The sequence below is a fragment of the Erigeron canadensis genome, chromosome 3 (assembly GCF_010389155.1).
Source record: "Erigeron canadensis isolate Cc75 chromosome 3, C_canadensis_v1, whole genome shotgun sequence".
Taxonomy (NCBI): domain Eukaryota; kingdom Viridiplantae; phylum Streptophyta; class Magnoliopsida; order Asterales; family Asteraceae; genus Erigeron; species Erigeron canadensis.
In genome coordinates this window covers 44631493-44641898 of record NC_057763.1, presented here as the reverse complement: position 1 = coordinate 44641898, position 10406 = coordinate 44631493, and the positions used below count along the sequence as shown (strand labels likewise).

General features: G+C 34.7%; 1 protein-coding gene across 1 annotated transcript; it reads left to right on the top strand.

Moving 5' to 3' along the window:
* Nucleotides 1-318: 318 nt before the first annotated feature.
* LOC122593157 (cell division cycle protein 27 homolog B) lies at nucleotides 319-9989 on the top strand. The gene is made up of 16 exons (XM_043765522.1): nucleotides 319-546; nucleotides 783-906; nucleotides 1245-1317; nucleotides 2324-2433; nucleotides 2552-2598; nucleotides 2778-2875; nucleotides 3020-3321; nucleotides 3430-3588; nucleotides 4037-4471; nucleotides 4870-4935; nucleotides 5090-5209; nucleotides 5436-5512; nucleotides 5604-5723; nucleotides 5835-6054; nucleotides 6496-6777; nucleotides 9521-9989. Exons 2-16 carry the CDS (start codon nucleotides 802-804, stop codon nucleotides 9566-9568), a joined length of 2262 nt encoding a protein of 753 aa, XP_043621457.1. The 5' UTR covers nucleotides 319-546; nucleotides 783-801; the 3' UTR covers nucleotides 9569-9989.
* The last annotated feature ends 417 nt before the right edge of the window (nucleotides 9990-10406 follow it).

Below are 10406 nucleotides of genomic sequence, written 5' to 3'. Positions count from 1 at the left end.
AAAACTTCCTAATGAAGGATTAAAATTCAAAATGTAATTTTAACATAAAAAAAATAATAGGAATTTATCTAATGATGTTTTTTTTTGTGAAGATAATAATGTTATCATAATTTTACTTTACTTTATTATATAAAGGAAATAAAGGAAAAGACGTTTAGTTAAAGATAAATTAAATAGTTGTTCTTTTTATGTAAGAATGGATATATCTACGTTTAATATTTTCCAAGACATTTGTTTGATTTTTAGGTTAAATGAAGTGGTTTGTTTAATTAGATTCAAAATCCCCCAAAATACCCACCCACTGCAGCATCACTCACAAAAATTTGAATCTCTCTCTCTCTCTCTCGTTTGAACACACACACACAGACACACACTTGATACCAAATTTCAGTCTCTTTCTTTCATTCTTTAATTAATTACTCAAAAGCAAAATCAATCAATCAATTAATGTAAATATATACATTCTTTGTAATTTGTTTTCCCTGAAACATCACTTCCGAAATCCCCGGTTCCTTTAGCTTCAAATCCCTTCCCCACCAATTCCAGGTTTCCTTTCTCTCATTTATCATCATTATATTTTATTTACATACATATATGTATTGTATCTGTAGGTTCCTTCAGTTTATTTACTAGCTCTCCCTTAGATATACATATTGTGTATATATATATATAGATAGATAGGTGTGTAGTATAAATATATATATTTTCTAGGGTTTTGAATTTTGAACCGATTATATTTATTTATTGTGACGAGATCCTTATTATTATGTTATCATATTCAGTGTGTAAGTTTTGGCATCTATGGAGAGTTTGTTAACTGACTGTGTACAGAATAGTCTGCGGCATCTTTTATACCGAAATGCAATTTTCATGTGCGAGCGCCTCTGTTCCGAGTTTCCTTCCGAGGTATACTCAATCTTTCTTTTTGTTCAAATATGTTTAGGAATTTATCGTTTCCTTGCAAGTTGGTGCTATTGCTAGCTGGTATGTTTAAAGACTTCATTGAAAGTTCACTTTGAAACAAAAAAAAAGACACACCCGTCGAACTGTATCTGAAATTATCTCGTTAGTAGACACGAGTTTGTGCCAGTGAAATAAGTTACCTAATTTCTCTTGTCATCTCAGATATTGGTAAAGCAACGTAATTTGGAGTAATCGGGTTTCCTTATGTAAATAGTCAACTAGAGTTCTTTTGAGTATCTTATCTGACTTAAATTCTTTCTTGTTATTCGTGACAAATGCAGACAAATCTGCAATTGTTAGCAGCATGTTACTTGCAAAGCAATCAAGCTTATTCGGCTTACCATATCTTGAAAGGTGCGTGTAATCTCGGTTATTTTTCATGTTCAAAGTAGTTTTATGTCAATTCTCAGACCTGTGGATGAAGCATCTGACGGTTTTATAAGATATTAACTTGGGTCTGTGAACTTTAAAATTGATAACTATGTGTCTCCATCAAACTGATTAAGTCTGGTGCTTTCGTGCTGACCGTTGTCATTTTTAAGGCCTGTTGGTTCCATGACACTATTTTATTCTCATAATGAAGAAGTTTACCATCTATTTTAGAGATCAAGTGGATTAACACCTGTATATGTAAAATACGACGGGTAAAGAGGCCAGATTGAATTGCCAGTTGGAAGTAGCAAAGCTTTTTTGTATTAGTATTATTGAGATATTCCAGTGCTTTTTTTATTTTGATTGGAAATAAACCAAAAGTTGGCTGCTGCTGTTTCATTCAGTTTACAAATTTTCATCTAAATAAATCAAAATCATCTGAAATGAACCCATGCTCATTAGTCAGATATCAAAATCTGAACGGCATTGAGGTCTGATTGAAATTGGAAAGTAGATTTAGTTGGGTTTGAGATTTATATGACGATAGAGCTATTGGCTTGTTTTTGATGACACTTCCCAAGAGTTTTTAGTTTTAATCTTACTCAAAAGATTTTAATTGCTAGGCTGCACGTCTAGTTATTATTAACATCTGTTATCAAATTAAAAATATCATACACTTTATCTATGAATCTGTCTTGACCTGAATTGTTATTTTCTTCCTTTTCTACTATAAAAACGTGGAAAGTAAAATCTCGCATCTAATTAGGATAATGAAACAAAAACTATTATCATTAAAATAACCGAAGTATAATTTTCTTGGCTGTGCCCTGAGTTCATATGTTCAAATTGCACTTCACTAGCTATGTCTTTATGGGCTCTAAGTAATGATACCTTTCTTTTATGTAGTTACTTTACTAGTAGGTTATAAACAGTTATCCAATGAAGGGGAACTCAAATTATCTTTTTTTTTAATCATATGACTATGAAGGAACACAATTGCCTCAGTCCAGATACTTGTTTGCAATATCATGCTTTCAAATGGATCTCCTGAAGGAAGCCGAAATGGCATTATCGCCTTCTAATGAGCCTAGTGCTGAGGTAATCCGCTATTTTTTATTTTTTATTTTATCCTTTTCAGTTTCTTGTTAAAGTGCATATAATTGACTACAATTGATTGAAGATAAGCTACCTCATTACATTCACCTTTCATTTCCAGGTCCCAAATGGTGCAGCTGGTCATTATCTTCTTGGGCTCATCTACAGGTACATGACCTTAATCTTTTTACAATAAAGGAAGGAGGGATATTTTTCTATATATTTTGATTCTATCTTTAAAATGACCTGCTTATCATTTTTCGTTTCTTTTGTCCTATTTTATGTATATTGCATTTGTTTTGTCACATATTAAAATCCCAAATTCATCTGCTCATTATGTCGTTCAGATACACAGATAGAATAAAAAGTGCAGTTCATCAGTTTAACCAGGCCCTGTCGATGGATCCTCTGTTGTGGGCTGCATATGAGGAGTTGTGTAAATTAGGTTTGTTAATCTTTTCTACACTATAAGGCTTTAATGTGCTTTTGCGACAGTGAGCTTTATTTCTTTGTTTACTCCTTGTGTGTATGTGTAGTTTGATTGTTAATCATACGCACAGAAGTTATTGGTCATTATCTGATATTTCAGGGGCTGCTGGCGAAGCAACATCAGTGTTTGGGGAATTGGCCTCCGAATGTATCCAGAAGCAATACTTGAGTAACGATGTGGGTCCTGAGTTGCAGGCGTCTAATGGCGATCATAATCTGGTTGCTGGTAGACAAACAGCTGAAAGTGTTAGTCCAAGACAACTAAGAATGTTGCATAGCAATAACGTCAAGGATAATTCCGTAAATCATAATGGTGCAGTTTTTTCTGCCAGCCAACCCAACATTAATGGTGTTCATGCTAACATATCATTTTATAATACCCCTTCTCCAATGACCACCCAGGTATACATAGCTACTGCATTGACCTTGTATTTTTCTTAGATATTTTTTTTATTATAGATTCTTTCCTCTGTTCAAAGTATCATCATTTTATATTCTCTGAAATTGTAGCTGTCAGGTGTGGCCCCTCCACCTATATGTAGAAACATGCTCCAAAATGTTCCCACAAGCTCGAGTTCTGCTGGTGCTGACGCATCCCCAAGATCAACTGTAAAATCTACCATTCAAGCTCCTCGGAGAAAGTTTGTGGATGAGGGGAAGCTAAGAAAGGTTACTAATTTGTTACATTGTTAATCAGCTGTGTGCTGTATCTTGTATCTGCATGATATGAATTTAAAGGTGGCAAATTTGACCCTTTTTCTTATAGGCTACTGATTCGGGTTATATATTATCGCTATCGGGTCAAATGAGTAAATAAGAAATATTAAATTTGATGAAAGGGTCAAACGGGTTAACAGTCGAGCAGAGTGTTTCTTTAATGCTTGAAACTTTCTATTTCGTGTTATTCAAAAAATGTAAAGTTGCTGAGATGATATAATTTCTGCAATTATATTTTTACACGCTCCATATTGTAAGACAAAAAGTGTCTTGGCCTCTTAGGTCAACCCGACCTGACATATTCACCTGTTTAATTCAAATCTAATCATTTTGCCACCTGTTGATCTAATGGTCATATTCTGTATGCTATCACTTTTAAATGTTTCATGTTCTTCTCCAGATATCAGGAAGATTGTTCTCTGATTCTGGTCCTAGAAGAAGCACAAGACTTGCAGGAGAAGCGGGTGCTGTAGCAAATTCAAGTGGCACTAATGTAACCGTGAATGGTACAAATCACTCGTCTAGATATCCTTCTAAGTTAGCCTCTGCAGCATTTCGTTCAGTTACAGTTAGAAAGGGACCATCCTGGTCTACTGAAAGTCTTCATGAAGCTCAAAGTCGGTCCGAGCTTGATGATTCTCGATCAAATACTACAACCACTTCTGGTTCATCACCATCGCCTGATACAAGATCATGTGAACGTGATGATACAAGCATGTCAATGGGCCGGGCTTCAATGAGTGTATCGAAAGTTGCTAGTGGTGCTTCAGAAGTATTATCCCTGCTGAAAATTCTTGGGGACGGTTACAGACTTTCCTGTGTTTACCGCTGTCAGGTATTGTAAAGTGACTGGTAAAGTAGCGAGGAGTGTGCAAAATCCGGAAAATTGAACCTTATCCCGCACTGCATTGAAGATCAACATGAACTATATAGATTTTTTCTCTTGTATTTTATTGACCCAACCTAGTTCAGATAAGGATTTAGGCTTTAATTGCAGTCCCAAAAAGGTATTTACACTTGAAGTACCAACCCAAAGTTATATTCTGGCTTAAGGTGCTGTTTGGTACCGAACCGCTACTTTCCAGTACTTGATCCACTATATTCGAATTTTTGGTTTCTTGTTTTGATCGGTGTGGTGTGTTTTGGATTTTGCAATCGTGTCACAACTCTATAGTTAAAAAGTTTACTATTTAAGCTGGTGATATACTACTCTGATTACTAATCTTTAAACAGGATGCACTTGATGTATTTCTACAACTCCCTCATAAGCATTATAATACTGGCTGGGTGCTCTCCCAGGTGAATTAATTTTTACATGTATATGCATGAATTATATATGTTTGCTCAACCTATTGATTATTGATGATCTGGTATCTGTTTCTATGCTTTCTTTTTAAATATATTTATAGTTGATATTAATGGATTTCCGACCTTCTGGCATTATTAATTGCAGGTTGGAAAAGCTCATTTTGAATTGGTTGATTACTTAGAAGCTGAGCATGCCTTTAGCAATGCGCGCTTGGCTTCTCCTTATAGCTTAGAAGGAATGGATATTTATTCTACTGTTCTATATGTAAGTGCTTGTACTTACCAAATATTTACAATATGATATAAATGATTGTCACTACATTGGTACTAACAGCCGGATTTTTTTAGTATTTATTTTTGAATTGATTCCATATATTTCACTCATAGAAGAATCATTAAGTTAAGTTTACATCATTTATATAAGTAGTTATTGCAAAGGGGTTGGCTATACACAAATAGTTTTCCATAATCTTTGGTTTTTGACTTTGTAGCACTTGAAGGAGGATATGAGGTTGAGTTATTTGGCACAGGAGCTCATATCAACGGATCGTTTATCCCCTCAGTCGTGGTAAGGCGTTCAAAACAATTAGTTTTGGAGGTTGCTCTGCAAGTATGTGTTTTTAGATTCACTTCAACTTTTAATATTCCAAATATGGTAGGTGTGCTATGGGAAATTGCTATAGCATGCAGAAAGACCATGAAACTGCTCTCAAGAACTTTCAAAGAGCAGTGCAACTGAATTCTAGATTCGCCTATGCGCACACCCTTTGTGGTCATGAGTATGAATTTTGTACTTTAATCATCACATAATGAGAACATTATAATACCTAATTATTTGGAATGATCTTTTATCTCTGATGATATGCATATGAATATATTTTTAACCACAGATATGTGGCATTGGAGGATTTTGAGAATGGAATCAAGAGTTACCAGAATGCTCTTAAGATTGATACAAGACATTATAATGCCTGGTATGGCCTCGCGATGATATATCTTCGCCAGGAGAAATACCAGTTCTCAGAGCATCACTTTCGAAGGGCTCTACAAATTAACCCTCGTTCTTCTGTTATAATGTGTTACCTTGGGACTTCCTTGCATGCATTGAAGGTTTGATTATATCTTTTTACACATGAAAATCACTCCCACATTTTTCTAGTTATCATCATTGATGTTGGTGTCAATTTTTTTTAATAAATTTGGTTTATAGATTGTTGATAATAGGTCAAAAGGGTAAAAGTACTAAAATTAGTTATGATTTAACTTATACTCAACTACTCGAGTGTTTGAAAGTGATGTCCTAAATTGCACTAAATTGCTGGCCTTATTTCTTTAACTCTAAGAGTTTAACTGTTTTGCCCCCAAAATACTTTAGTCATTTTGCCATCAAAATACTTTAGGTGTAGGAAGTTCTAGATATTTTATTTAAATTATGTGACAAGTGGTCAAATATAATGCTGTAGTTTCTGGGAACTATAAACTTCAATTTTTTTTCTTCTCGCGTTACTAGCATTGCAATTTATCTTCAATTTTGTGAAACTTAATTGTCAGAGAAATGAAGAAGCTTTAGCAATGATGGAGAAATCTATAACAGCAGATAAAATGAACCCCCTCCCTATGTATCAAAAGGCTAACATTCTTGTGAGTATGGAGAACTTTGACAGTGCTTTACAAGTTCTGGCAGAGCTGAAAGAGTATGCCCCTCATGAAAGCAGTGTGTATGCATTGATGGGAAAGATATACAAACGTCGTTCTATGTATGACCAGGCAATGCTTCATTTTGGTCTAGCTCTGGATTTGAAGCCTTCTGCCACGGATGTGGCTACTATCAAGGTCAAAATCTTTTTTCCCTTAGTCATTTTTTAAAGATATAATTGCCTAAAATCAGTATTGGACTCGCTTCTCTGTTAGTTATTGATTGTCCAAAAATCAAGCATAAATCAACCAACTTGCGAAACCATCTTATGTAGCCTTACGATAATGTATTGTTGTCACAAACTCTGATGTGGCAATGGTGGGTAAATTTGTAAGTAGGGCAAACATCAGTGATCTCGTATCAGGTTAAAATCTTGGTTAATTAATCAAAGTGGGTGGCTCCACTAGATCTATCACCGCTTTCACTACTTGTGACTTTCTTAAGTGACATGTCGATAGGCAATTAAAAATAAGTCGATTTGGGTTCCTAATTCTAAACTTTTCAACTGTAATTGACGTGGTTAAATTTGCATGGTTTTTGGTAAAGGTGGCATATGGGACCTCTTTACTCATGAATGGACAATTTGTGTTTTATCTCAACGAGGTTTTCACAACCTCATAATCAAAACAGGTTTCTATATTCTTAAAACCTGTTTCTATATCCTTTAAAACTGGGTTCCTTTCTTTTGTAGGACTTTATATCCTTAAAACTGGTTTCCTTCCTCATTATTGTGCCTTTCACATTATGGGCCTTGGGCCTAGGTTTTCAGGCACTAGAGGTGGGCCTTGCCCTCGCCTTGCGTCTAGGCGCATGAGGCGCACACTTTTAACAACTATGATGTTGACAAATTTTTTGGTGAAACGGGTTTGAAGTGTACGAGTCTATTATTAATGTATACAGTCTTTTAAACCATTAAACTTAAAAGTTTATATTATCATTATTATTGTTATTAAACCAGGCAGTCATTATGGATGAACCAGTGTCATGGTTGTGGTCTAGCCCTATTTTAGCCAGGTTTGGCATGGTTTGGGTGTTTAATCATTGACAGACATTTGATTATTATTATCTTTTTTGTAGTTATAACTACCAAAATAAATGATTAACTAGAGTATAATATAAAAGGGCAAAAAAGTTTTGTGAATCCTGCCTGAATTGCCATCTTGCCATGTACTCACAGTTTTTAATTATCTGACTCATTTTCTCAAGAGTTTCTGCTCAAATCATGATATTCTAGCTAGGCATGGGCAAAAATCCCGAAATACCAAAACTGAACCGGTACTGGTACCGATTTTGGTATCGGTATCGGTTCTTGATTTGGGATGAATTCGGTTTCGGTATTATTCGGTTCGGTTCTGGTTCGGTACCGGTAAACCGAACATAGATACCGATTTTTCTAAAGCATATAATAAATTAGTTCTAGTAGTATGTTGTAGTGGAAATCTTACTTATTTTCATTATATAAATTTATGGATATAAAATACAATATATCTCTTTATCATCATCATCATCGATCAGCAAGTTTAAATTTTGAGATCTCACATGTTTATCTCTACATACATATAATAACCATATATGTCTATACAAAATATAAACACAGATTGCAATTGTTTTTTTCTTTTCTTTTTCTAATCATGTTCATAAATTTTTCTTTCTATAATTTGTAGTTTTTAACTCTTTAGTCTTCATAATTCATCACACTGATTGGGAGTAACAGTAGCCGCTAACAACGGCAATCATAAATAAACGATAGGAGCCTTTGTTTCAATTTTTGTGAGATATAAATCAACTTTTATTATCAAAAGCTTATGGAATCATGTGTATCTTGGTTACAGCTGTATCAAAGTCGACTAACAAATTAACAAAGAGATATATTAACTTGGCATGCCCGAATGAATGTTTCAGCCTAAGAATTTGGTACCAAATAGGTATAGATCCGAAAATCTCGTTACCGAAACCGGTACCGGTTTAGTGGATTCAGTACGGTATCGGGAGTTTATTTTTGGTACTTTCGGTTTCGGTACAGTTCGGTACCGGTACCAAACCGAAACCATCCCTAATTTTAGATACTTAGGTATATTTTGTTACTTTCAGTATTGATCCATGCAATGTCAAAAAGCTAGGCTATACCAAGTTGAAATTTCAGGTTTTATTTAATATACTACTTTTTGTTTCCCTGTTTTTATATCCACTCCCTTTGTTTGATGAAACTTGTAACTTTTGACCTGATGTGCAGTTCATGTATTATGCTTGACTTCTTTAAATATCTTAAGTCATGTATTAAAAACAAGAGAGCTTTTGGACCCATATCACTATATCAGTGTATATCTTTTTTTTTTTTTACCTAATGATGGTAATGGAATGTATGTAACCTATAACGACAAACCTTTGAAAAAATATAAATTTAAAAATGGAGAGTTCAGTTTTTCACGTGTTTTCATATTTTTGTAAACATGAAACTTTAGAGGTGGCAATTTTAAACATATCGGCTCAATTTGGACTGCGTTTTTACCCCTAATGGAGTAATGGGTCAGTATGTGTTGGAAATAGCGATGCAGGTCAACCTGACCTATCCTTTCTGGTCTGGGTGTATCAACTTTTTAGTTAAAATAAGAAAGGGATGAATAAAAGTCACAAAATAATGTAAATCTGGAAGAAAAATTTGGTATTGAGTGTTTATTTTGTCCGTACTTGTTAGTGTCTGAAAACGTTGGATAAGCTGATAAGGTCAACATGATTCAATCTTTTCTGACCTGCACCGCTTATAACACATGTTGACCCCCCCTGTTTTGACCTGTTTGCAACCCAGCTAGCTTGCCACCTCTAATGAACTTCAAAATAGAATGTTACGTATCTTACTTTGTACATTGTTCTATACCGCAGGCGGCCATTGAAAAATTACATGTCCCAGACGAATTAGAAGATGACTGAGCAGGTACAACTTGAGATGACATGCGGAGCAAGCGCAACTCAACTCTATTCCTGTAAAATATTTGTATCACGGACCTTTCCCCTCTGCTGCTCTGCTTTTGTCAGGATTTTTGATACAACAGATCTCCGTTCCTGGACGGAACCTCCTTCTTTGGATCATGCGACAGTTTTATAGGTGTTAGATTAAGGATACATGTAGTTTTGATGATTGATAATGTAATCACATATGTATGTGCCATTTAGTTAAACTGTTAGCGTAAGGCCTTGTAACAATAGTTATCTACTTTACCTTGGTAGTTACTCTTCTCGTTTTTCAGGTAAAACTTTATCCGTGTAGAAAATTTTAATACTTGAGGGGTGTACTCTTGGTGAACTAGGGTTGAGAATAGCAAATGAAGTGATGGATAGTTTGTTCTTTGTAGCTTACTTTTAGTATTCTTTTCTTCGAAAGTTTAAACTATTATTCTCTCGTTGTGAGGGTAAATTGAACTGTTTCTTGAGCAACATACTAAAAGTATTCTAACAAAGTTAATTGATATGTGACATTGATGCACAATTTGATTAACGATGATAAAATGAGGGGTTTATCCTCATCTTATTTGCGGGCTTTTTTACATTATGAACTTTTGAAGGATGGTAATAAGGTCGCGAAACTTGAGACAACCGTGAAACTTTCAAATCTATTCAACTATTAGAAGCACCAAGTAAAATAGCCTAGATACCCAAAAACCATTTTTAATATATGAAAATACCCAACTTTTTTCGAATTCACCAAAAATACCCATAAAATCGCAAGACCGCAAGGAGGAGTTGCGGATCGCAAGGAATCTTTGCGATT